Raw genomic sequence first — 26444 nt, forward strand, 5'->3', positions numbered from 1 at the left:
TGGTGAAATGTTGATCGACTAGACCCGTGTTATCGACTCTATCTGTTACATATTCTAAACAGTCACAGATAGCGGTACGAGCTTTTGTCATCACATGCCCATTATCGTGCTCGTGATAGTTAGAGCTATACGTTGCTCACGCTTTTCAGGGCTACCCACACCTCGATATCATTTGCGCTTTCAAACTGCCATTTTCGCAGCCACACCGGAGATAACGCATGTGACATATTGAAGCGAGACACCGCCACGCACGTTTATCGACTACAATCAAAACATTGGGGGGTTTTCCATAAAATCAGTTATGCATTGTTTCCGCATTTGGTCTATAATATAAATTCGCCTAGTCAATAGGCTTACTTCTTGCCCTTGAGCGCCTGGAGCAAGAACATAAACAACATGTCAATCTGGTCCTTGAACATAAATAACAACCCTTGAACGAACACCCCCTTCACCAATTGAGGGGCAACACCCTTGTACAACCCCTTAACCCGTTCGGTGGCCCACAAGTGTTGAAGGGCTTGCGGGAAAGTTTCGAAGTAGGTGTCGTCGGTGCCCTTGATCACCTTGTTGCCCACCTTCTTCACGTCACGCTTCTTCTGCAACATCGCCTTCAGCACGATAAGCGGCTGGGTGGCCAACGTCGCCAACGACTTAGCGCACATCCCCAAAAAGAACGCCTCCTGGGGCTTGATGATCAGGCGCCCGGGGAACAACACCTGCTTGAGCCGTTCGTACGACCCGTAGGTGATACTGGGGTTGATGCACAACACCAACGACACCTTCAACCCGCGCCACAACCCAGTGATGCCGTCGTTTTCGACGATTTCACGGGCGATTTGCCACACGCTCTTGTGTTCCTTGGACGTCTGTTGAGCGGTGGTCACCACGCCAATGGGCATGGTGAAGAGCTGGGAAATCGCCGCCGCAAGCGCCCCTAAGCCCAACTCGGTAATTGTCAGCGGGGCGGCGGTCTTGTATAAGTTGTGGTAGACTCTCCGAACAATGGTGTACCAGTAGAAGTAGGCGAAGTTTTGCACTGCCGACCCGAAGATCGTGGTCAAAAGCCCGTGGTACCACCCCAAGATCCCCTTCTTCTGGTAGATCTTTTTGAGCACGTCGACGGTGTTCTTGTACTTGAGGTCGTGGTGCTTTTTGTCGTATTTCTGACGGAACACCAGGTCGGCGTCCAGCTCCAGTTCCAGCAGCGTCTGCGACTTGTCGTCGGTCTTCGGCTTCGGGGGCGGTTGCTTCACCTGGGTCTGGATGATGGTTTTGGAAAGGTCAAGCGGGTAGACCACGGTGTTGGCGATGGCCAGGGCCAACGCCCCCGACGCGGCTTTCTCAAGAGGAGTCAACGTCGTCATAATCGCTGTGTTCTAGTAAGCCACAACCACGACAATCTCGATTAATTGATGCGCGGGGAGCCTTATTCATATTAAATACTCGTGCATGTGATGTGCCGAGGCCCGATTTCCCCATATGCGACCCGAGGGTAAGTAACGGAAAACTAGCGGCAAGCGGCCTACCCCACACGAAAAAAAAAAAAAAAATTGTGTTATGTGAGGTTACTCCACCATCATCCCCATAAAGAAACAACTCCCCACGAAGATAGAGTTTTTAGATGGATTTAAGCGATAAATGAAGGTGTGTTGGTGGACTTGAAGACTTGTAGTCATTATAAGGCGATTGTATCGTGTTTTGTAGGAGTAATTGTCGTCATTTTAGGCTAAATTCTACGTTGGCTAGCCAGCCAAGTTCACCGCGAATCTCTAGCGATGATGTCTAGAGCAGGGTTTGCTTGATGGCCTCGCCGTCAACAAATGAGGAGTTGCTCGGAACTGCACCCCGAAAAAATATGTCTGTATGAGGGGTGACCACCAAGGGTTTTGTGGCAGGCAACCCCAGTGTGGGGACACACGTGGAGAGCCTACAAAACTAACACCAGTCGTGAAGTACTATTTGGTTGTAACCTTCTAGTTGTTATGACGGCAATATGCAAAGTTTTGAGACTTATCCACGGCACTCGCTCCGGTGATGGTTGACGTTTGGGGAATGATAGCAGTGCAGTGACGTCAAACGCGATAAGGCTCGGCCCGGCTTGAGGTAAATAGTGGGGTTCGGTCGCGGCTGAATGAAAAGCTTGGTCACCACCACTGCCATCAGTGACCAATACCGATGTCAGGCATCGGTGCCTCGAAAATACCTCTCGATGATTTTATTGATGTCATTTAAAGTCACTTAAAAAAACCATGTTCGGTTGAGGCTCGTGCAATAAAGATATATATTCCGAATGGCACACGATAAAACCGACTTTGCAACCAAGCGCGGCTTTATACTATGCAAACACCTTTAGTTTTTCCCTCAATTGGCGTAGACTGTCTCGGAAGTTTCTTCCGTCTGCACCAGAATCTCCTAGGTGACCCGTTGGTAAGCTTCTCTGTAATGTCTCACAACCATTGCACGCAATCCTAAAACATACTGATCTAAAGAGAAACTCACCCAATTTTCTAATATTGAATCTAAGTAATATTCAGTTTATGGGTACGTGACCAAAGCGGCACCTAGCGCTACTAACAATTGGGATGTGAAATAGCCTACGAGATTTAAGGCATCAATTAGAGATGGCTCAAATACCGAATCGAAGTCTTCAATTAGATGTGGTGTTCGCCACATCATCATCATCCTTGTTGCCATTCACCGTAGCCAATAACGTTGTTATTTGTGGAGCAAATGCCGTCTCAAACCAACAGTTTTTGAGAAAAGCTTTCATTTAAATTGCTTTACACTTATGATAGTCAACACGATGTTCCAATTGTGTTAGAAATGAATATTGATGCGATTCCGATAAATATCTATAAATATAACCTATAATTGCGGGGCCCGCTTTTCTATGTACACCGGTACGTGGACGAACGGCAGTTCTCCCAGCGTCAACTTCACTACCACTCTCAAGTAGTATACCCGTGCCACCAAACACAGCTGAGAACTCGGCACCAACGTGATCTGCTCCAGCTGCTTATCACTTCCCTTGATGTATAACTCTCCAAGATCAACTCTAAGGGCAAACGACTTGCTCTTGTAGTCTCCATGGTCCAGCCATGCGATGAGCTGAGGGGCGGTGTGAACACCACACAGGCTGGCGCTTCTCTGTATCACCTGTACCGCCAGGTCTCGCACCAGTAGCGTCACCGTCTTTGACGTCGCGGTGGCTACCAGCTTGACGTCGCGGTATACTTGAGACTCGAGCCGAAACGTGTCGTTGCCCACACTCTTGATGAGCTGGGAGAGTTGCTGGGAGTACTCGGTAAACGGCTTGATAACGATGTCGTCAAACGTGTCTGCTTCGCGGCGTTTGGTGTCGACTTCTTCTGAGTGGAAACACATATCGTGGACGATTTCAAACGGAAACGGGTGGCGCTTCAGTCGAACGGTGAGCACCATAAGCTCGCACAGCGTCAGTTTCACCTCCGGAGGCGATTTTCCCTGTTCCTCAGGATAGAAGCAGAGTTCCACGGGCACGGTGACGATGGTTTCGTAGTTGGCTCCTTTTTTGCGATGCTTCAAAGGGGGTATGTATTCAATGGTATAAGCCTGTTTCGGGGTCGTCAATGCGATGATCCCTAATAGTTTTGACAGCCCCGTCAACAGCTTCTTTTTGTAAGGGCTCAAGTGCCGATATAAGTTCTCGGCGGCTTTCTCGTTATCGAGGGGCCGTTTGTTTTGTGATCCTGTCACTTCATATAATTGTTGAATCTTAGCTGACGCTGTGGCCCGGTTAAGCCACGCTAAACGACGTTTTTGCGGTAATTTCAAGAGGTCCTGGCCCATGTTCACTTTCTCTCGTACAAGATCACAAAGTGCTTTATAGAACACTCTAGCCTCATCCTCAAGGGTTTTGCGCATGTACACGATTTCAAGATTTGTGTGGGGTACCACTCTCACCGGTAACAGCTTCTCCTGGGCCACCACGTACTGATCCTGGCCTGACACAGCAAACTGGTACTCCAGCGCTTTACCGATAATCCGACAGTCAACCGAGTAGTTCACTGAAGTGTCGGCAAAGCTGAAATCGCGCACCAGCAGTTCTTTAGCCGCCAAAAGCACTGAGGGAGGGATCAGATGACGAGGAACGCCGAGGGTAGATGGTAACTCGGTGTGGAGAGCAAACCCATGAGGGTCACATGCATCATCAAGAAGCTTTTCGGGTATACGGAATGAGAACATCCGTTTATATGTGAGACCAGGAAGAAGTAGACGCTTAGCATCAATACTTAAATAAGTACCGTCCTGAGGGTCAATTTCGCCGTAACACCAATCATGAGGATCACCTTTATCAGTAGCTAAACGGTCGATATTGGCAAACGTCCACAGAGCGAAAAGATCAAGGGTACTGAGAAACTTAAATACTGTGTGAGGAGTCTCAGTGTCGATTAAACCGCGCTTGTTTTCCAACACAACGATACTTCCTTCAAAGCAAACGTACACCATATCAAATGGGATCGGCGTGTCCAGCTTATTTAAGATGGTGACGTATCCGTGGATGAAATCACCTTGTGAGTATTCATAGTCCAGAGGGTTGATGATTGTTGGTTTCTGGCCGATCTGACAAACGTTCTGGGTCACCGTGATATTGATCTCAAGCGAATTCAGCACGTGCATATCCCTTTTACTCAAGTTAGGGAGCTTGTGGATATTGGCGAGGATCGTATTTTCGTACCCTTGAGACTGCTCATCAGTATCGTGAATCGGGAAAAACAGATCGTCCACCTGTTGCGGGTAATCCAGGGGCAGCACCACCGTCAGTAACGAAAAGGGTGTTGATGGTCCTGGCGTGGTGACTGCCAGCAGAGGCACCAGATCCTCGTATACGGGAGGCTCATCCGAAAAGTTTTCGTTCAGCGGGCGGAGATGTTTCAGGATGGTCAGTTGAAACATATGGTAAGACGGAAGGATATTGGAGATGAACTCCTCATCTTTAGGAGGCGGATATGCTGTTGCGGGTTCATCTGGTTGCTCGTCCAATTGGTGGTTCTCCATGCAGCGATGAGATGCGACCTCGGGAATCTTAATGGTGCGGGGGCCAAAATATGGGGTGATAAATTGTGGAGCGATCCAGCTAAGAAAATGAAAAATTCAGACTCTGTGAGATATCTGATGCGTGGAATAATCTATACCAGTTGATTGGACGGGTTTCTGACGACTTCCTTTACAGAGGATTGAAAAAAAGAATCTCCCGAGCGTGAGTCGAACACGCGACCTTGAGATGACAATTCCATTACAGTCTCACGCTCTACCAGCTAAGCTATCGAGAGGTTACGGCAAAAAATTAGTCTCGCTTTATAGTACCTCATAGGTAATCCTGGATAGTGCCCCTGCGCTTAAATGCGCTCAAAAATCTCATTTATTGCATTCTTTGTCATGGCTAAACATACTCAAGTAATTTCAACCGAGAATTTCGGCAATATGTCGACTTTCCCATCAATCAGGTTTTTTTTTCGGCTTTGCGGAAACATTCGCAAAATGATGAAAACAAAGCGAATCGAAAACGTGTTCAACAATTGGACGTAGTGTGACGAAAAAACCCAATTATTCCGAAGCCACAATTGGTCAAGACCCTAGAAGATTTTTTTTTGGAATATTGACATGTATTCCAGTGAAGATAATGGTCAGATTCTATCGGATTATCAGAGAAACCACACAGATTAATCAGCTGTCAAGGTTTCATTAATTTTGTGGCGTAGCCAAGAGGTTATTTCTTCACAAAATCGTGTAGGTGCAAGCGCGTTACTGACGTATAATGACTCAACCGCTCGACCGCCTTGCCGACCGAGCCATAATAATTGCACGAGACTTGATCCGGGGATATCAATTTCGACCGTCGTGGCTGAGTCTAAATACCATCAAGGTCATAAGGACTTATGAAATGGTGGGCTAATCGCCGCAAGTCACTACAATATCCCTTTTGAGCTCGGCGATGAGCCCCCACTGAGGCTCTCTGGTCTTAAGCTAACTCCGAGGCCGAAGAAGGTCGAGGAAATGCATCGCTCTTAACCCAGCAAAGACACGATACTTTAGACAATAAATTACTCGACCAAGCAAAAGGGGTATATCAAATTAGTTAGCAGGGCCCGCATCGTTGCAATGACTGAGACATCAGGGGGTAGGGCGCATAAGTTATATGATAGGTCGATAGTTAATGTCCGACACATGAGTGGTCGGCGCTTGCAGGACACATCGCCAGAGGTACATTAGCGGTACCGCTTGGTGCCGCTTACCCGGTAGACCTGAAACTATATCGTATTCAATGGAATGTTTCTGGAGGTGGTAATTCTAGTTTACAATTAAGAATGCGCTCGCCTCCCCCATCGACGCACCCGATGGTCCCGGGATTCGTCCGTGCCAAAGTCCGAGAAAACTGTGCAGGTCCCGAGTCTTTTTTTTTCGGCGTGGAGACTAACAATGCATCAAAAACACAGGCGCAGCCCGCCTTTTGATAACGTTTGGATGACAAACGGTTAGTTTCAGTAGGCAGGGGTTTTAGGATAAAATAGCTTCGAGAAGGTGTCACCCAAGTATATAAGCTTCGAGATATGACGCCCTCATAACCATTGGCGATGCCCCACTCGATCTTGCCCCACTTTTACCCAGCGAGCGGCAGAAGTGTGTGGGGCAGCCGCTATCATACTCCGAGCCCGCAGCCAATCGGAGTCGCTGATTACAGCGGGCCTATGCGCCTTACCCCAGAGTTTGGGCCGGGACACGACCTGGGGCCACCTCCTACGCGCACTAAGAAACTCCGGCGAGGTCCGAAATCTATATAACGTCCACATCGCCCCCCACCCACCTACCCACCATGGCGACGTACTCTCTCCAGGACCAGCTCGAGAAGCTCCCTATCCCTGACCTTGAGGACACCTGCAAACAGTATCTCAAAGTGCTCAAGCCGCTCCAGACGGAGAAGGAACACGAAGACACTAAGGTCGCCGTGGCCAAGTTTTTGAACGGCGTCGGCCCTTACTTGGACCTGGAATTGCGCAAATACGCCGAGAACCGTCCCCTGTACATCGAACAATTCTGGTATGACTCCTACTTGAACTACGACCTGCCGGTGGTGCTCAACCTCAACCCGTTCTTTTTGCTTGAAGACGACCCTTTCAACAACGAGCTGTCGCTGAACCCTCAGGTGAAGCGGGCGACGACGTTGACGGTGCTGGCGCTTAAGTTTATCCAGGCGTTGAAGAACGAGACGTTGACCCCCGACACCATCAGAGGCAAACCTCTTTGTATGTACCAGTACCAAAAATTGTTTGGTGCCGCAAGAATCCCCACCGCCGACGGGTGCGTGATGCAACTGGACCCGAGCCTGAACCACATCATCGTCATGCTGAGACTGCAGATCTACTGGTTCGACGTCTTGGACCACGACAACAATATTATTTTGCTGGACCTGGAACTCATGGTCAACTTCACTCTGATCATCCACGACTCGCAAGCGGCTCCCCCCGCCGAAGTGGCTCGCCAACTGTTTGGTGTGCTTACCACTGAAAACCGTCGGGCGTGGGCTCACGCTCGTATGCACCAAATTGCCAATAACGCCACCAACAGTGAGATCTTACAAATCATCGACCTGGCGCTCTTTGTGCTCTGCCTCGACGACTTGGAAATCAACGATTTGTCGGTGTTGTCCAAGAACATGTTGTGTGGGTTGCTGATTTTGGATAAAGGTATCCAGGTGGGTACGTGCACCAACCGCTGGTACGACAAGTTGCAAATCATCATTACTAAGAACGGTAAGGCGGGGATCAACTTTGAACACACCGGTATCGACGGCCACACCGTGCTCAGATTCGTATCGGACATCTACACCGACCTGATCTTGCTGTTTGCCCACTCGATCAACGGCAACGCCCCGCTGTTGTGGAAGGAACTCAAGGCTCTGGGCGAAGACGTGTCGCGCCAGAACTTGGTCACCATCCCCAGAAAGCTTGAATGGGAATTGACTCCTGATCTTCTGCTTGCTCTTCGTTTCGGTGAGACTCGTCTCTCGGACTTGATCAACCAAAACGAATTCAAGCACCTCGAGTTCACCAACTACGGGCTGAACCAGATCAAGAAGATGAAATACTCTCCCGATGCCTTCGTCCAGATGGCGTTCCAGGCTACTTACTACGCCTTGTACGGTAAAGTTGAATGCACTTACGAACCGGCGATGACCAAGAACTTCTTCCACGGCCGTACTGAAGCCATCAGAACCGTGTCGGAAGAACTGAACTACTTTGTTCGTAAGTTCTTTGATGCTGAAGTTACCAACAAGGACAAGCTTCAATTCCTCAGCGACGCCTGTACTGCCCACTCGGCGCAAACCAAGCGTGCTAGCTCGGGTAGAGGGGTCGACCGTCACCTTTACGGTTTGTTCTGCATCTGGAAACGTTACATGGACGACCACGCCAACGATGACGATGGAGACGAAGGTCTGCTGAACGAAACCATTGTTGGTGGCGGCATTGACGAAAAGAGCGCTCCTCAAATCACTGAGCTCCCCGAAATCTTCGCTGACTTGGGCTGGGACAAGCTTAACACCACCGTCATCTCCACCTCCAACTGTGGTAACCCGTCGTTGCGTTTGTTCGGCTTTGGTCCCGTCAGTGCCAATGGGTTTGGTATTGGCTACATTATCAAGGAAGACTCGATCTCGATTTGTGTGTCGCTGAAGCACCGCCAAACCGAACGGTTCTTGGTGACGCTTGAGCTGTACTTCAACGAGATCCTCAACATGTGGAAGCAAGTTAAGCTTGAGGACACCGCGATGAAGGCGGCGCAGCGCAAGCCGCTGCTTGTGCGGTCGAAGTCGATCAACTTGTCGACGTTGCTTGGTGGGTACGGGTACTTTGACATGGGCGACGACGACATTAAGTCGCAGGGTCACATCCCTGAACCTCCGTTCTTGAACCGGCAAAACTCTTCGTTCTCCAATCGGGAAATTGGAAAGAAGTTGCGTTTGTCTGAATACTAGGAGGATCATCTTACTTATTTATTCACTTATTTATTTACCCTATTTATTTATTTATTTATTTTGATATATGATGCATTTTACTAACTACTTGGAAGGCTAATGGTTGTGTTCATTAAATGGTATGTCTAATCTGTGTTCGTGGTCTATATATACACAAAACGATACCCCGCATGATTGACTTAGGCCATATCGTTAAGCGCTGCTCTGATTTGAGCCTTGTCGGCCGCCTGGTTCTTGTTATGCTTCCCTGCTTGCGGCAACTGGGCCATCATCGCATCATGAGAGCTTGGGTGTTGACGCTGTTGCTGCTGAGGCGGTGGGGCTACCGGCTCGCCGTACCCTTGAGGAGGCTGATTGTATGCCTGAGCAACTTGGGCGGCAGCATGGTGATGCAGGCCAGGGTGGTGGCCGTGGGGAGGCATGTAGTACCGTTGCTGAGGCATCATCCCCTGAGGATAGCCATACGGTGGAGCGTACCCTCGAGGCATACCCGGCATTCCTTGCGGCATAGACATCCCAGGCATCCCAGGCATCCCGGGCATCCCCATTTGCATAGGGTGTCCCATTTGTGGAGGATAGCCTGGTTGCTGTCCGTAGTAATACTGAGGCATCCCCCCAAAACCATAGGTAAACTGTTGCCCCTTAGGCGGAGTACCGTATGGATGAGAACCGGCAGCTGCCAGCGACTTGGACTTGGGTTGGGGGATTGCCATCGGTGCAACTTGAGGTTTGGCAAACGCCTGATAATTAGCCGTCAGCGGTTTCTTTGGCTGAGGAGCTCGTATAGGTTTAGGCGGGTGGGCGTTCTTGCCTGATATCGGAGTGACTTGACGGTACCCACCGGCCTGCTTAGCCTGAGAATCTTTGGGACTACCCGTACGTTGTTGTGGCTGGCGAGGCGGGCTAAGTACCGGTGCAGGAATCTTTTCCACGTAGGGTACTTGGGTAGGCCGTTTCAGTTCCGGCTGAGGCTCATCGTGAGGCTTCTCCGGTGGTGTGGGAGGTCGGTTCGGATCATAGTCCTGAGGAGGAGGCCGGTGATGACGAGGCTTTTCGGGAAGTGGAGGAAGCTCATCCTTCTCCACCACGGCACGATGACGTGCCTTCAAATCGTTTGCCATAGGTGCTTGTCCCAGGGGATACATCTGCTCGTACTCACCAAGCCCATTAGGTGCTGGACGACGATGAGGACGGCGCTCATCCAGCTTTTGTGGCGCCATTTCAATAAACAGACTGCGCTTTTGTGCATGGGAAAACAAGTCCATATGGGTATCCGGCAGTTGTTGTTTCTGGCGTGGCTGTGGCTGAAGCTGAGGTGATCCGGGCTTGGAGGTGGGGAACGGCAGCGCCTGTTGGGGAGGCGGGGCAAGGTCAGGCGGACGCCGCCACTGCTTATGCTGGTTATTATCATAGTGATCGTTTTGAGCGATTCCTTGAGGGGGCGGGCGACGACTGGGCAGCTGGCGTTGACGTTGCTCGTGCAAATGGCGCTGTTCATGAAGCTGGCGCTGTTCCTGTAGCAATTGTTGTTCTGTCAACTGCTGCTGCTGCTCCTCAACATCTCGCTCCATCAATTCACGAATCTCCTCCACCGGTTTAATCGGGCGACGGGTATCTTCTCTAGGTTTAGGAGGATCAATCTGGTAGCGTTCAAATGGCTCCAGTGGGAGTCGCTGAGGCTTGTGTGACTTTTGTGGCTCATTGAAGTCCTCGTAAAGGTCATTATAAGGGGTAGCTTGCTTGTGAGGGTAGTCGCGTGATGAGGTATCTTTGACTGGTCGCAGCTTTGGTGGAGAAAGCTTTCCTCCATTTGATACCACGGGTGCCGACGGTTTGTCATCTACCAGCAGTGACAGAGCATTTTGCGGCCTCTGGGTAGTGGCAGATGGCAGCTGGCGGCTAAAATACAGCTTATTTTCCACACTCAGAGCCACGTCGTCCTCATTAAAGTCCAGTAATGACTGGAGGTAGGTCTTGTAATCCAGCGATATGTCCTCGTTTTCCAGCATGAAATCGTAGTCTTCAATCGCCATGCGTACCGCCTCTAGTTCCGGTGACATCAGCTGAGTCTTCGGCTGAGGAATCGCCGGAGCGGTATCAGGAAGAGGGGGTACCTCCTTCGACTGAATATACTTTTTGCTTACCCGACTTCGCGACGGTTGGCGACGAGAGTCGTTTTTATCCTGTACCTGTTGCTGCTGCTGTCGCGGCTCCTCCTTTGGCGGCTTAGTTTTAAATATCAGCAAGTATTCGTCGGTGGTCATCGTCTCCTCAGAGATGATCAACCATTTTTGGAACCCCTTTAGGCCTGCTTCCACCACCAATGACCGGCCGAAAAGACTCTTCATGCGTGATGTTTGGTCCAGCCCAAGTGTCAGGAGCCATGTCCAAATATAGTAGTCTTGGAGGGTGACGTCGTGAATAGTGATTTGCGAGTACAAGGGGATATCGGGATCGGTTTCCGGTACCTGAGACGTCCACCCGGGGTATAATTGGTATTTCAGTTGGATGGGGTCTTTGGTTATTCGCGTTAACACTCGTCGCAGCTCTTCCGTCAATGTGCTGATGATCTCCAGAGTCAGACCCTTTTGGAATATGTTTTTTAAGATGGTATAGTTCTCAATGGAAAGAAATGAGTTTTTCTTCTCAAACAGTAATGTATGTCGCACTTTGGATATGAGTTCGTAAGGATTAGACAGCACTTTAGTCAGCTTTATAAGGACACAGGGGATAGTGATCATCAGCTTGATGGAGTCGGTCATGGCTGGGGGGTACAGGTTGGTGATGAGAAGCGACTGGAGCGTCTTGGGAAGCTTCAAAGTGTCCATATCGTTATCAGGAAGCATCGCTCGTAAGAACAGTAATAGGAGATGGAATAACGCATCCAGAGTGGTTTTCCACACTTCGAGCCCTTGGATGAAGTTATACTCGCGTGTTACAGTAGCATCGTAGAACGCCAGCTCGGAAGCAGCGGCACTACTGGGAGCATTAAACGCCCAAAGCGACAGCATCTTGGCGATCTTTCGCCCCGAAAGGTAATTATACTGCGAGTTCAGGGCTATGCCAATAAGCAAATCCAAGAAATCGTACACGATCAGCGCGTGGGCCGGCAGCAGAAGGCATTTGGGCATGATGGTAAGAAAAGCATCTTTAGGGTAGCCGGCGTCCTTCTCCTTACGGCGGTACTCCAAGTACACGTCCCAGCCAATAACCTCAGCGTTGGGGAGACGGCACCAGAGGTATTTGAGGGCACAGATCAACGTAAACTCGTCGGCTTTGCGCACGGCGGCGATGATGTCGTTTTCGCCGGCCACTTCGCCGTCAGGGAAGCATTTGCGCAAGAAACTGTCAAGCTTGCTGTCGTCGATCCTCAGCCGAAACGGTAAGAAAATGTGAGGCGTTTTCGTCCCCCTCAGCTTGAGTTCGCCGGTGATCTGATGGAGTAACACCTTGAGACGTTTGCGGGTGAACTGCGATGCCGGGATCGCTCCCAGGGGCGGAGCCCGGGGCAACGGTGGCAACTCCACAGACTGGTTGTGGGCCATGGCGGATAGTCCAGATGATGGCGAGACAAAGAACGCACTTAGGGGCCGGGGATCGTGGGAGAAGAAAAGGGTCGATTTGAGGTCAGCGTGACAACTGCGCGTTTTCGTGCCAAAATTCGCGACTACCGACAATTATGAGCCCTGTACCCAAAACCCTCGCGAATTAAAAATAATCGCACGTATACTACGCACCGATTCACACACAATTCACACCCAACGACCTTTGAGAAAAAGTTTGTGTGCAGGATTATCAGGGGTAGACAAACGACACTGGCACCATAGGAGATGATCTGTCGCGCCGCAGTGCATATAGAGCACAGTGGCAGACGTGTCCGACCGCGTCGGCACCGTTCCGCAGTGTCGGTAGTCGGTTGATTTAAGTGGTAGCGCATCGTTCGGTTACATGATATGAAACTATAGCTATATATAAACAAAGCTTCGAAACATGAAGAAGGCTTTGTCACAACAACAATCAACAATAACAAGAACACCAATGTCGTCACCAATGTCTACTCCAAAACCAGAGCATTCAACGATTCATCAAATCAGGTTTGTATTGAGAAACCACTACAGAAATTTTTTGGGATCATTATATAAATCATCACGGAGTGTTCGCGAGGAAGGGGGGTATATGTGAAAGCTATTGCTCTAATTGTTGGGCTGCACCATACCCATGTCCAACGTCAACCCTTCCAACTCCCCGGCTCGCTGCAAGTTCAGCATCAGCTGGATGTTGCGCAAGTCGCCTTGTTCGTTGCCGACGGCCTGCAAATCGGTCATCGAGCCGTGGCTGGTGACGGTCTGCTGGTTGTCGGTCGCTGCCGCCATCACTGCCAGGCGAGGCACACCCAGTTCCATCATCCCGGGCATCCCCGGCTGGTATTGAGGTTGAGCGTTGGGTGGCGGCGGCGGCACTGCCGTCATTGTGTTTGCGGCGCTGGTCTGAGTCGCCGCTTGGGCGCCAGCCATGGGCACGCTATTCAAAGTAGTGGGGATTGTCAGTGGAATCAGAGTGACATTGCCCTGATTGCCTGCGGCTAATTGGGTGACATACTGACTCTGAGTGAGCAACTGGTTCAAATGGTCAAACCCCCCGACTTGTTGTGCGAGTAGCTGGCAGTCTTTATGTGCTGCCAACACCTGGTTCACCTTAATCAACTGTTCTCGTAGCTGGGTCACTTGCGCTGAGAGCTCACGGTATCCGGTGGAGTAGAACGTGAGCTCATCTTCCATCTTTTGGATCAACTGCTTCTTACGTTGGCGACACTTCAGCGCCGCCACACGATTTCTCTCTAAAAAGTTGCGCCGTTTCTCATCGTCGTCGTTACCTTCCATTTTATCCTTAGGTTCTTCCAGTTGCTTCTTCTGCTTCCGCGGCTTCTTCTTCGTCTCTGTCAGCAGCTGCGGCGCCGCCCGCTTCTTATCGTTTTCTTGTTGCTGATCCAGCTCTGACTTCGCTGGGGTGTCGCTCAGATGGCTCTCCGCTTTCTCTTCCGGCGCCGGTGGCATCCCCGTCGGGAGGCCAAGCAACAGCAGAAGCCCCGGGGTCATCGGGTTGTTGATCATCCCCAGTGGCGTCGTCATCCCCGGAGGGAAGGGGAACCCTGCGCCATTCTGGTTCATCACGCCGGGAGTGAGGCCCAGACGCAAATTCAGCTCGTTGGGCGTTAACCCGGTTTTGTTGCGGTCCTGGTTGCTGCCATTGGTGGCGTTTAAAAGCGACAGCCACATGTGGCCGGGGGTCTCGGGATTGCCACCAGGAGACAAGCCTAGCGGTGGCAACTTGCGCCCGCCGGGAGTGAACACCGGAGGCGTAATCCCCGGGAGCTTGGAGTTGGCGGGGATGTTCCCCAAGTTCAGGATACGGAGGTTGTGCTTGTTCAGCTTGTTGCCATCGGCGCCCTGGGGCGGTTGCGCTTGCGAGTTGGGCGCTGACGGCGAGGGCTGCCCTTGGTTGGCGGGCTGCTTCTCGTCTTTAGACGGGGCAAACAGCCGTTCAAATGGGTTGGGCTCGAGGTCGAACGATGACGTCTTCAGCTGGGGCGAGGGTTAGTATTTGAGCGGGTCAAGGTGACGTAATGGTGAGGTCATAGCGAATCGCCGACACCAAGCGAACAATCTTGGCGTCGCCGCGATCGCTGGCGACGAGATACCACCAAAACCAATCGTTTGCCATATATACTTACTTCTCCTGACATGGCTGAGGGGAATCAAGGGCAGTGCAAGCTGTTTAATTTGTCCCAACGTAAAATCCTCGTGACGTCATGAGCAAATCACGTGAGAGCAACAGTACCGCGACGCCTGGGACGCCTTTTTTTTTTTTTAAGCGATGGCGGTTGGCCGACCCCACGACCTAATAAAGTACGGGCGTCACCGTCCCCGCTTCCCCCCCGTAAGCTGCCACTTCATTCCCCGAATTACACTACGTTTAGTAATGATATAGTTTTTCTTATCCACCAACAGCTATACCCGTAAACTTCCGCCTAATAATACGCTTATATAGGGTTATTGTTGTTCGGTTTTCTCCATTCTCAGCACTGCAAGTGTAGCCTCCATACCGGCTCCGCCTCATACCCCGGCCGATCCCTGTGAGCGCATTTGCACTACCAGCCCACACTACCGATCAAATCTAGTGGCGACTACGACCGCGATGACCTACACCCACTAATACTAGTAGCACCGAATCTCGCAAACTAGCGTCGCTAGTCTCAGGCTTTGTAATATACGGTGTCGGTGACACAACGGTTTGATCCCGATAATAAGTGTAATGACACTTTTCTCCCTATTATTATTTCTCATTCGGATTACTTGGGACCCTCGGCCCTGTTGTCAAGTAACGGGTGTGGCTACCTCACATGAGGCAATGTTAAAGACAATTAGACGTCAGTGTGAAACTTCCCCCTACATTTCTACCAGCTACAGAATTTGTGGAGACGTGGCTTAGCTAGCAGAAGTTACGAAGGGTGCGGGTTCGCGGGACGGTGGATGGATGCCCTGGGGTACACAAGTAAGGGGAAGGTTCGTTGTTCGCTGGGGATAGTCCGGCAACCGAAGGTCCACAAAAACCCCATACCCGTTATGCTTATCTAAGCTAAGTAAGGAGGGTTGAATGGTGGGTGGTGAGATGACGTCATTACTGGTATTATTTAATTGTTGATCGGAATGTTGGTGGAAATGAGGGAAGAAATTTTATGTCTTTCTCCCAGTTATGGTGTGTCATTATACGTACGTAGAGCCCCTACTGCTCCTCGACAATCTCGGGATTCTCCTTGATCGCTTGGTTGAACTCTTCCTTGATCTTCTCCTTGTTGTTTTCCACCAAGGCCGGGTCCGCCTTCACCGCCTCTTTAGCCTGTTCTTGAGGCAGCTTGTTCACCGGTTGAGCTACTGGCGGCTTCTTCTTATCGATCTTCACCGCCGGCTCTTGCATCGCGGGCTCCTTGTCTTCAGGGATCTTACGTCTCCACCCCGTCTTAAACATGCTGCCCATGTCGAACCGCTTGAACGGGTGGGCTTCGGTGTTGAACACGTACTCGTCAAGCGGCAACTGGTTGGTGTCGTCGAACAACAAGTACAAGTACTTGAGGGTTTCGGCCCACCAGAACGACTCGGTGTTGTCGCGTAACTTGGGGTTTTTGGCGTCGGTGACGTCGTCAATCAGCGAGAAGCAGATCTCGCCGTTGGGCTTACGGATCTGAGTGTGCTTCAAGAACGACTGGAAGATCTCCCACCCCCATTGCCGGTAGGTGTCGTCGCCAGTGAGGCGGTACAAGTAGAACAACAGCTCCACCGTTTCGGGGCGTTGCAAGTTGTGCTTGTCACGAGGCTTCACCCAGATATCCTGTTGGCGCTCACCATCGTTGAACATGGCAATCTCGGGCGAGAGTCCCGTGTCCATGTCGTGGTACATCCGGTAGCACAGGTAGGTCAAGTCGGCGCCCAACTGGAAGTCCAGCGCCGCTTCTTCCGTCCATTGGCCTGAGCGTTTGGCTTCAGCAACCGTCTTACCCTTGGTGGCACCTAAAGCAAGTAATCCACCGTAGAAGCACACGAGATGGTCCATCTTCGGGGTGAGAGGGCCACCGACGCCCCGTTCAAGCTCACCAATATACGTGAGACCCAGAGGGTTGGAACGGGCCACCATGTGGTCCTTGACACCTTGCACTGACTCGCGGTACATGTCCCAGTACACCGGTTCGCTTTCGTTGGTCTGCAAGTATTGTTTGAGCAAGTACTCGTAGTAGGAGTCCCCGCGCAGACCAAGTCTGATAAGCTGGCCATGGAACTTGCCCGTATCCGGTTGTACATAGATGGGAACCAAGCCGTCTTTGGCCTTATTGGCTTCGAGCACTTGCATCACTCGTTCAGCCTTTTCCCAGAATAACACTTCACCGGTGAGTTTGGCGAGGTACTTAAGTTCAAGTTGGAGGGTGGCGACTTCCGCCGTCAGCGACGCGCCGGCGTCGACGTGTGAGGGGATGCCCTTACCTGATTCAAGGTTGACCAGGGCGTAAGGGATACCCGTAGGCAGGTCAAACGCGCCCACCAAGGCATTGGCCAAGTCCACGGCCCGATCGAGGTAGACGTCATCTTTGCTCAACTCGTAGGCGGAGATTAAGCCACCTAACATGCGGATAGTCGTTTCGAAGGTGTTGACGTTGTAGTCAAAGTGGTAGTCCAATTCGTCTCTGATCCAAGCTTTGGCCCGAGCCACCTCGTCGTCGGCGCCCATGATCATAAGCGTGTCAATCAGGTCGACGATCATCCACCCGAGAGGCTTGGGACCCATATTCCGACCCGTCTCGGCGATCGGGTGGAACTCGTCATAACCATAACCGTGGTTCTCATAGTGGTGCCACGAGTCCAACATTGCTTTCTTCACCAGCTGCTGGCGCTGGGCCCAGTTGGGCTTAGTGCTGAGGAAGCTAAACCCGCGGTGGCTGACGAACTGGTAGCCGTACCACACGAGAAGCGACCCCACAAACCACTTGAACAACATCTTGATGTTAATGCGCGACTGAAGTGTGTTTGCCGACGGTTTGTCTTTGTACAACGGGAGCTCTCCCTTTTTCGCTCTCCACCGACTGTTGGCGTATCCAGCAGAATCCACCATTATCGACGTGGCCTAGTGATATAATTTCGCGCGCAGGGGTGTTGTGGGCGATCCCTACCACAACCCTGAGGCAACTCGCGAGGGCGGGGGAAGGTCCACCGGTTATGAGTTTAAACCGAAATTATTCCAGTTCTAGACCAAGTGGAAGACAGTCTACAATTTATGGTGATAGTTATCGGTTTAATGAGGGTTGGTAAACGTCCATTATTCTCCAATGTAGCTTACGTGGTGAGAACTAATGTATCATTACAGAATGTGACATTCTGGTGATGTCTCACGAGATTTCCATTTAGTTCTGGGGCTTAGACACTAAAGCCGTTTCCCGCTTTACTCACGCTGTCCAACTCAAAGTACTCTGCATCACTGTCTGAATTGAAAGAATTATCCAATTCTTCATTTATCACTTTCAAAATATCATTCGTTTATCAGTATATTAGGAGTCTATTTAGGCGTTGCCGGCGATCTTGGCCTTGATGGCAGCGGGGTTGGCACCAATGACCTTGTCGACGACTTGGCCGTTCTTGAACAACAAGATGGTGGGCATCGACGACACTTCGTATTGCTGAGCGAGTTGCCCGAGCTCATCGACGTCAACCTTGACGAACTTGGCCGACGAGTATTCGGCGGCGAACTTGTCCAACATAGGGGCAATCATCTTGCAGGGACCACACCAGGTGGCGAAGAAGTCGACGACGACGAGACCCAGGTGTTGCAAAGCAGAGTCAAATTCTTCCTTAGTGTGAACTTGAGAAACCATTGTGAAAAGAGCTTTGGGATCAGAGGCAGTTGATGGGGCGCGAATCGCAATTTATACTGCCGTCCGAGAACGGCAAACGAACGAAAAAAACGGCGGCGTCGCAGAACCCACGGGCTGGGTATTTTTTTTCTCGAAGCCGGCACAGTGACGACCTTTGCTGCTTACAAACCCTACGTAGGCATTAGCCGTGGCAGCAACGTGACCAGTGTATGTAGGTCGAGGGTATTTAGACTAATGTATTTGTCACCCGCGTCTTAGGTGGAGTTAATTAGTATATATGGGGCGAGTTCCAGACCAGCCTCAATTACTAAGCGCGACGAGGGACGGTCCCCGGACCTGCTTTTGAATGAGAAATACGATGCATGCTATTTAATGATTAATCGTCTCCAAGCACGAGTTCTCGGGGAAGCGAGCGGAAATTGGTTTCCCAGTCCGGGTGGGCTAGCTCTTCAGGGAGGATGAGGTCGTCTATAGATCCCGCGTAGTCCACGAGCCGTTGCAAGAGACGTTTTTGGTACGTTTGGTACTGACTAACCAATTGAGTGAACCCGTCATTGTCGTTGTTGTCGTCGTCGTCAACGAGCGGGGGAGCTGCCAATTGAGTTTTGGCGTGGTCACGAATGAAAGTGATAGTACGCTGGATCAAGTCATCAAACGAGTAGCCGCTGTCGTCCTGAGCCACCGCCCGAATCACCAGTTGTAAGTGGTCGACTTTCTCTCCCTTGAACGTGATCCCCAGAGGACCAATCCCGTTGATCACGTCGTAGCACTCCTCTTGGTGCTTTAACACGTTCAAGATCTCAACTTCGTCGAGCTCGTCGTCGTCAGCAAAATCGTTATATTTACGGAAGTCGCTGATGGCGTCGTCACTCCAATTGGGATTGTAGTTGAAGTCGTCAATGAATAAGAGGGGGAGATTGTTATCGAAGAAGTTGAGGTAAACCTCGTCTTTTCGGCCCACAATTTGTATTTGAGGTAGGATTCTCATCCACTTGCTCTTTAATGTTCCGTCTTTCACCACTTGATCCATGGGCGGCAATTTGAGTTCGAAGAGTTGGAAATCAGTCAGCTGAGGAATAAAGCCATAAGTTTGGATAAAATGCTGTACCAGTTCATGAGGCAGATAGGAAATGGTCACCTCAAACTTGGCTGGGTCGATGGTGGCGTCATTCTTCAATTTAAGCACCACATCGCTCGTCTCCAAATCAACGTCAAAATAGGCATTATTATTGTGACGGTGATTGGCAAAGTCGAGGATGGGCACCAACGTCACGTTGATGTAGAAATCGGTGTCGTCTGATTCGTTTGGTTTCAGCGAGTCCAGATCTAAGCTAAGCTTGCTGAAGTCAGTGTCAATGCTGGCGTGGGGGATTTCGAGACTCCGCAGCTTAATCAGCTGGTAGATCTGGTAGTATTTAGCGAATGGCATCAACTTGTCAACCTGAAGCGATTTGTATTCCTGCGCCAATTCACCAATAAACAGATCGTACTCAAGCTTGACGGCATTAGCGCTAGCAATGAGTTTATTGATGAAAGGGTCAGGTGATGACTTGATTTGCGGGTAGCTAGGAGTGGCAGTATGGGTTAACACGTCAAGATAAACATCAAACTTGCGAAGGGGACTATCGCGCCAATAATCGCTATTAACGTTAACCTGGCGAAGGATCTCGAACGCCACGATATACGCCATGATGATCTCAGTCTCGGTCTTTGGCAGCATAAGCTTAAGTACTTCCACCACCAATTGTGACTCGACAATCTCGGCCTCCACGTCTCCATCGCGGAGCTTCATCGCGTCCATCACTTCGAGAAGAGACATATAGTCCAACCCCATCTTCGCCGGTATCCGTAGCACTTCAAAGTCGTCTTCGGCATTAACCTCACCGTCAGCATTGTCAAACACGAGCCCGATGCCCCCGAGGTCGCTGGCACCGATGTGGAGGCGAGGGTGGAGGACGATGCCGTTATCTTTGATCCACTCGTCGAGGCGGGCAGCGGCCACCCCCGGGATAACGGTGCCGGGAACGATGGTGCTAGTCATTTTGATACACCGTCAGCAATCTCCCAAACGGCAAAAACGATAACTGTGGCCTTTTCCAGCAAATGACTGTCGGTTAAGTTTTTTTTTTTTTTTCTCCAGTTAGGTTTATGGCTTTTGCAGCCTGCAGTGTGCAGATCAAAGGCAGGGCGAAGGGCGGAGGAGCGAGCTGGTATTACCGCAATGTCACGAGAGCAATGTGCGTCCGGGCGGACTCGTACCGATTATACGATAGCGTCTCACGTGTCCATAGGGGGCGAATTATCGATTGATAACACTGAATTCGCTCACGGTCGTCGCCAGGTGACGTCCAGCACTCGGTATTGTCGCTCACCGCCACGGGCCGAGACCCAAACTCCTATGCTTGTGTACTGTACTAGTTGCCACTTTTCAACCCCACGTCAGCGATCCTTCACCTACAGGGAAAAAAACGCCACGTTAAGACTGCGACACCAGCCTAAAATGTATGGGAATGTCGAGAGACACGTATATGCTGTAAGAAAGGCTAGGCCCGCCTCTAGATAAGCTTCCTAGCTGAGCCATGCGAGGTGGCACTGCTCAATCACAGGCACGGCTTGTGGAAGCGAGATATTTTTAGCAAAGGAATTTCACCTAATCCATGTGCAAACGTTCCCCGCTTTGTAGTTTTGAACATCGAAGAAAACTTTTACCGTTTCGTTTCCGATGGCTAGCAAGGTAACGACACCGCCGGTGTCGTGATTGTCGGGACGTAGAACGGTTGCAATTTCTTCGCACTAGCCCCACCACGGGAACATTTTTTTTTTTCGCTGGAACGACAATCTCTTCTCTTATACCGGTTTAAACATCATGTCTTGGGACGACGACGACTTTGAGGTTTCCGCCTCCAACAACGCTGCCGCCTCTTGGGAAGAAGAGGGCGACGACGAGGCTCTTTTGGACTCGTGGGACGTCGACCCCGATGAAGTTGAAAAGCAAAAGAAGGAAGCTGAGGCTAAGAAGGCCGCCGAAAAGGCTGCGTTGAAGAAGAAGCAAGAGGAACAAAAGCTCAAAAAGAAGGGTTTGTTGTCGGACAAGACTCTTGCTGAATTAGACGACCTCGACGAGCAAACTCGTAAGGATTTGCTCAAGCAGGCCGAACTTAACGCCGATTTGAACAACGCCGCCGACTTGTTCTCCGGCTTGGGGGTTGCCGAAGACATCAATGCCCACCCCAGAGAACGTATCACCAAGGAACAAATTGAAGCTGCCCAGGCCAAGCGCGCGGGCAAGGTGTTGACCAAAGATACCCCATTGGAAGAACACCCGTTGTTCCAACCCGCCACCAAGCAAGAATACGAGCGGTTGAGAAAGGCGTTGGCGGCGTCGCTTGTCCAGATGCTGGAGGACAACGCCATGTTGTACGCCCTGAGTCTTGCCATCGACTTGATCCGGGACATCGCCCAGCCGTTGTCGTTGGAGAACACCAGAAAGTTGCAGCTGACGCTTAACGTGATGGTGAAGGATAAGGAGCGGGCGGAGAGACAAGCGAGATTGAAGAAGACTGGCGGCACTGCCACCGGGGGTGCGGGTAAGAAGAAGGCGAAGCCTGCGGTCCGTCCCAACGTCAGCGGCGGGTTCAAGAAGGACGGTTTCGACGACATGGACGACGCCCAGTTTGACGACTTCGGTGACGACGACTTTATGTAGGGCTGCATCTAAACTAATGACCATAACCATTTACTACTATACGAGTAAGAACTCATCGCGAGGATATAGCGGTTTGCGACGAGGAGGCGAGGCAAGGGTGGTCTCTACTAGCAGCGGTTCTAGAGGAGAGAGTGGGAGCTGGGGGTCTCCGTCAAATTCGTCCAAGGGATAGGGAGTGTAGTAGTCCTGATAGTAAGTGGTGTTTTCGACGGGAGCAGGTATTACAGTACTAGGAGCTGGAGGGGCGAGAGGAACAGGAGGATTTTGATGAGGAGGCGAAGCATGATGAATGAGCGGAGTGGGAGGTGATTGGTGTTTTCGGTGGCGATGGCGTTGACGAGAGCGGGGTGGAGATTCACTAACACAAGAGCTACAGGATGATGAGCGACGTTTTCGATGCCGTCTCGTAGTGCAATCAAGAAATTGAGGAGGAGGAGGAGCAGCCCATTGGGGATAATACTGAGGAAACATCATCGATGGTTGAGCCATTGGCTGGACCATGGGTTGAGCCATCGGCTGAGCTAGTGAATGAGCCCACATGGGAACAGCCATGGGAGGATTAAACTGAGGATTCATTTTCTCTTTTTCAAGTTGTCGTTCCAACGCATCCGCCCGACGCTTCTGTTCGAGAAACTGGTGTTTGTAGTCGAGAAAGGTGGTTTGTACCGCTTGGTTTGTCTTCAAGCGATCTTCAGTTTGCGTTGAAACATTGGCTTGTGGTGGCGGTTGGGGTAATGGATCTGTTTGAGTAGGCACACTGATTACCGACGGTGACACTTGGGCCAGAAAGTTGGTTTGTGATGGTTTGGAGGTCTGAGTATGAGAGTCAACGGCAATACGCCGATGAGTTTGTGTTTTGGCCTCTGCCCACTTGATAATAGGCGTTTGAGTATCAATACTAACTCTTGTAACTTTATCAGTTTGGGTCTTTGTGTGCACTTTGATTGGAGCTTTCAATTGCACCAGACCGACATCTTGCGGTCGATTTAGGTTTAGTGGCGGATTGAAGGGACTCTTAGAAGGAATGCCGGCCAGTTTATGAGGCAGAGACCAGAGCATATCGTCGTCAACCACTTCAGCAGCTGGCACCACTACGGGGGCACACTTTTGTGGAGTTGATTGATCGATAAACAGAGCGAATGTAGGGATTTCAGTCGGAGCTTTCAGAGAATTCACTCTAGTCACTTTCTTTGGCTTAGCTTGGGATTTGGTTGGTGCGCCATGGTTGAATATCGTCTCGAGTGCTAACTGCGCCGACGACTTAGGAGAGGCTAGACCCGTCAATATATCCCCAGTACAACTCGTTTTAGAGCCTATCAATCGTTAGCAACCCAATATGAAAGCATTGATTGAATCAATTATCACTTACGCCTTGGTGCCCGTACACGAGCCATGGTGCCTATTTGTTAGCGTATGCGTAGACTTTGATCCGCGCGGTGATCAAATCCTTAAATTCCACGGTGACGGCATGAACGATAACATCGTCATCCCCAGCGTGCCCCTGTTGCACACGCTTACCATATCCGATGGGCTGAAACTGGGGTTTGGATATAACCCAAGCATAGGTCCCAGTTCCAATGCCATAGGGGCGGAGACCAGTCAGATTCTCATGAGCAAAAAGACGATTGTGCTTACGCCCACATCCCACAACCTGATCTATGATCGCAATATCACCACAAAGAAGCCCAACGATATCAACTTGCTGCTGATGCTGTTTTTGTTCTGTGAAATGGTGAACTGGCTGCTTAAAAATGCCAAAGGTATTCAAGACTTGGAGACGAGGCTCAACGGGTTGGGCTACCTGATTGGCCAACGGTTCTTGGAGCTTATAAAGCTTCGAGAGGGGGTGAAGAATTCTAAGCGTGAAGTGAAGATATTGGAGATCTTGCAATTCATTCATGGGACATTTTGGAAATTCATCTTTGATAAACCTGCTAATGACCTCGAAAAGAGTCAGGATCAGAATGATGAATACATGATTATCGATAACGAACCAGTGGTGAATCGGTTTGTGAGTATCCCCAAAGATTACGGCAACTTGAACTGCGGGGCATTTATTGCCGGCATCATTGAAGGCGCGTTAGACCTGGCAGGGTTTTATGCTAATGTCACCGCCCATCTGGTCCCTATTGATGAAGCACCTTTACGCACAGTGTTTTTGATTAAGTTCAATGAGGCTGTGTTGACTCGAGAGCAACTCTACCTGTAACGTTAATGATAATCTAATGGTTCGTATCTGCTTGTAGACAAGTGAGAATAGACTGTATCATTTGGCTTTCATGCGTTAAGTATGCACCTAAGTCACTGATTAAACCAACATTAAGACTACAATTGTGGGTTTAATTCTTTTAACAGTTCAATGTCCAAGCAATCATTGCGTACAACCAACTAATGGAGTAAAACCTACTAGAAACCATATTCACAGCAGCGAGCTCTGATAACTGTAAGTACACTAGATCCACTAACTTCCTCACATCGTGATAACCGGTTTGAAGTTTTGTTTGATACAATAACCGCATTTCACGTTACCGAAGCACGTAGATCCCATGAAAACTAAATTAATCACTACCACTTGAATTTGGATTGGCTATTGAACATAAATGTCCAATTTTCCAGCCTCATTTTTTTATTCATCCCTTGATTCTATTTGTACCTTTTTGACTACCATCGAGAGCGGCGCGAAAAACTCACCACCATGGGGTTCACCATTCGTCAGGCGACGATAGAGGACATCCAGGCGATGCAAAATGCCAATCTCCACAATCTTCCCGAAAACTACCAGTTGAAATACTACATGTACCACATTTTGTCATGGCCTCAAGCTTCATTTGTCGCCACTACCTACGATGATGTCGAAGCCGACGATGGTGCCGAAGACGGCGACCTTGCCGCTCCCATAATACCGGTAGACGCCAAAGGTGACACTGCTTACATTGGTAAAGGGGAAAAGATTGTTGGCTACGTGTTGGGGAAGATGGAAGACGACCCGGAAGCCGACGACAAGACTCCTCACGGGCACATCACCAGTTTGCTGGTGATGCGGACGTACAGACGGATGGGTCTCGCTGAAAAATTGATGAGACAGCTGTTGTACGCCATGTGTGAGCTGTTTGGCGCCAAGTACGTGTCGTTGCACGTGCGGAAACTGAACCGGGCCGCGTTGCACTTATACCGTGATCTGTTGGCGTTCCTGGTGACTCTGATCGAAAAGGGGTACTACCAAGACGGCGAAGATGCCTACGCCATGCGTCTCGACTTGGTGTTGGACGATCTCTTGCCGCTGAAGGCCCAGCATGCCCCCGTGGACGACTTGACCCTGGACTTACTCGCGTGATATATCGTTTGATGCTGTGTATTCTAACGTTTCCTAATGTACATATGCCCGAATGCCTAAAGCCCTCTAATACCGTTCCTTCATCCGCAGAGCCACCGTCCGCATGTTGCCGTAGACCTTGCCCGGAGGGGCACCCAAAATCAACAGCACGACGGCTTCTCGCGCCATACGGATGTGAGTGAACCCACCCAAGATGTGGATCTTGGAGTCGGCGAGGACAATACGCGTCCGGGTAGCGTTTTCAATGGCAAACTTAGTCTTACCGTCCTTACCAGCAATACGACCAATGGCACGGCTCAAGTGGTCACCTTGCAAGGTCTTGACATCCTTGATTTCGAAGGTTTCAATGTACAAGTCGTCCAATCTCAACAAGGCGATGGCGTCGTCGACGTCGAACCCGTAAGTGAATGCTCTGATGAAATCGGCCCCCTTTTGGAGGGCGCCTTCGTCAGTGGTTTGAGGACCCGTTCGAAGCTCGACGGTTTTGGTACGCACGTTCATACGGATGTTAAGCTTCAAGTGGTTGACGATAGGGGGGTATATCTTGGGCCAGCAGTTCTTTAAAGGCGACATCCGGTGAGGGGGGATGGGCACTTTTCTTTGTTCGAGTTTCACCTTCATCTTGAGCTTGTTGGCAGGAGCAAACTTGGGCATGCCGTTTTCGTCGACGACTACCAGCTGAGGCTCGGGCTCGGCGGTGTCTTCGTCCTGTTCTTTTTGTTCTTGTTGGGGCACCAGGGTGGTGTCGACCATCATTTCGTCGTCAGCTTCGGCCAGGGGTTGGACCGGCTTTTCCGCCGCCGGCGGCGTTTTAATCGCAGTGGGAGCTCCCATGGTCGGTTGTATATATTAGTGATGGGCACGAGGGGATGAGGCGATGAGATGAGATGATTTGGTTTTTCGCACCCTAAGCCGCTGAGCGATCAGCACTGACACACTGCGATGAGATAACAAGGAACAAAGGTTGATCAAATAG

The 26444-nt window shown here is 50.5% G+C and overlaps 13 protein-coding genes across 13 annotated transcripts; 4 read left to right on the forward strand and 9 right to left on the reverse strand. All coding sequences in view use genetic code 12, as the record gives it.

Moving 5' to 3' along the window:
- Positions 1-353: 353 nt before the first annotated feature.
- ANT1 (Ant1p) lies at positions 354-1364 on the reverse strand (the record flags this gene model as incomplete). The annotated part of the gene is made up of 1 exon (XM_034159108.1): positions 354-1364. One exon carries the CDS (start codon positions 1362-1364, stop codon positions 354-356), a length of 1011 nt encoding a protein of 336 aa, XP_034014485.1.
- A 1501-nt stretch (positions 1365-2865) lies between these two features.
- DIURU_000819 (uncharacterized protein) lies at positions 2866-5037 on the reverse strand (the record flags this gene model as incomplete). Its single annotated transcript, XM_034159109.1, has 1 exon — positions 2866-5037. The coding sequence occupies one exon, from the start codon at positions 5035-5037 to the stop codon at positions 2866-2868; it is 2172 nt and encodes a 723-aa protein (XP_034014486.1).
- Positions 5038-6853: 1816 nt separating this feature from the next.
- On the forward strand, positions 6854-9013 carry CTN1 (carnitine O-acetyltransferase; the record flags this gene model as incomplete). The annotated part of the gene is made up of 1 exon (XM_034159111.1): positions 6854-9013. One exon carries the CDS (start codon positions 6854-6856, stop codon positions 9011-9013), a length of 2160 nt encoding a protein of 719 aa, XP_034014487.1.
- Positions 9014-9192: 179 nt separating this feature from the next.
- On the reverse strand, positions 9193-12558 carry MSB1 (Msb1p; the record flags this gene model as incomplete). Its single annotated transcript, XM_034159112.1, has 1 exon — positions 9193-12558. One exon carries the CDS (start codon positions 12556-12558, stop codon positions 9193-9195), a length of 3366 nt encoding a protein of 1121 aa, XP_034014488.1.
- Positions 12559-13206: 648 nt separating this feature from the next.
- On the reverse strand, positions 13207-14067 carry SKO1 (Sko1p; the record flags this gene model as incomplete). The annotated part of the gene is made up of 1 exon (XM_034159113.1): positions 13207-14067. One exon carries the CDS (start codon positions 14065-14067, stop codon positions 13207-13209), a length of 861 nt encoding a protein of 286 aa, XP_034014489.1.
- A 1729-nt stretch (positions 14068-15796) lies between these two features.
- On the reverse strand, positions 15797-17671 carry MNS1 (mannosyl-oligosaccharide 1,2-alpha-mannosidase; the record flags this gene model as incomplete). Its single annotated transcript, XM_034159114.1, has 1 exon — positions 15797-17671. The coding sequence occupies one exon, from the start codon at positions 17669-17671 to the stop codon at positions 15797-15799; it is 1875 nt and encodes a 624-aa protein (XP_034014490.1).
- A 445-nt stretch (positions 17672-18116) lies between these two features.
- On the reverse strand, positions 18117-18428 carry TRX1 (thioredoxin; the record flags this gene model as incomplete). Its single annotated transcript, XM_034159115.1, has 1 exon — positions 18117-18428. The coding sequence occupies one exon, from the start codon at positions 18426-18428 to the stop codon at positions 18117-18119; it is 312 nt and encodes a 103-aa protein (XP_034014491.1).
- Positions 18429-18804: 376 nt separating this feature from the next.
- On the reverse strand, positions 18805-20469 carry CTM1 (cytochrome c lysine N-methyltransferase; the record flags this gene model as incomplete). Its single annotated transcript, XM_034159116.1, has 1 exon — positions 18805-20469. One exon carries the CDS (start codon positions 20467-20469, stop codon positions 18805-18807), a length of 1665 nt encoding a protein of 554 aa, XP_034014492.1.
- An 825-nt stretch (positions 20470-21294) lies between these two features.
- On the forward strand, positions 21295-22134 carry HCR1 (translation initiation factor eIF3 subunit j; the record flags this gene model as incomplete). Its single annotated transcript, XM_034159117.1, has 1 exon — positions 21295-22134. The coding sequence occupies one exon, from the start codon at positions 21295-21297 to the stop codon at positions 22132-22134; it is 840 nt and encodes a 279-aa protein (XP_034014493.1).
- Positions 22135-22170: 36 nt separating this feature from the next.
- Positions 22171-23193, reverse strand: DIURU_000827 (uncharacterized protein; the record flags this gene model as incomplete). The annotated part of the gene is made up of 1 exon (XM_034159118.1): positions 22171-23193. The coding sequence occupies one exon, from the start codon at positions 23191-23193 to the stop codon at positions 22171-22173; it is 1023 nt and encodes a 340-aa protein (XP_034014494.1).
- Positions 23194-23470: 277 nt separating this feature from the next.
- On the forward strand, positions 23471-24343 carry DIURU_000828 (TRAPP subunit; the record flags this gene model as incomplete). The annotated part of the gene is made up of 1 exon (XM_034159119.1): positions 23471-24343. The coding sequence occupies one exon, from the start codon at positions 23471-23473 to the stop codon at positions 24341-24343; it is 873 nt and encodes a 290-aa protein (XP_034014495.1).
- Positions 24344-24829: 486 nt separating this feature from the next.
- Positions 24830-25468, forward strand: DIURU_000829 (peptide alpha-N-acetyltransferase complex A subunit; the record flags this gene model as incomplete). The annotated part of the gene is made up of 1 exon (XM_034159120.1): positions 24830-25468. The coding sequence occupies one exon, from the start codon at positions 24830-24832 to the stop codon at positions 25466-25468; it is 639 nt and encodes a 212-aa protein (XP_034014496.1).
- A 66-nt stretch (positions 25469-25534) lies between these two features.
- Positions 25535-26302, reverse strand: DIURU_000830 (uncharacterized protein; the record flags this gene model as incomplete). The annotated part of the gene is made up of 1 exon (XM_034159122.1): positions 25535-26302. One exon carries the CDS (start codon positions 26300-26302, stop codon positions 25535-25537), a length of 768 nt encoding a protein of 255 aa, XP_034014497.1.
- Positions 26303-26444: the final 142 nt, after the last annotated feature.

Source organism: Diutina rugosa (assembly GCF_008704595.1).
Source record: "Diutina rugosa strain CBS 613 chromosome Unknown scaffold3_size541584, whole genome shotgun sequence".
Taxonomy (NCBI): domain Eukaryota; kingdom Fungi; phylum Ascomycota; class Pichiomycetes; order Serinales; family Debaryomycetaceae; genus Diutina; species Diutina rugosa.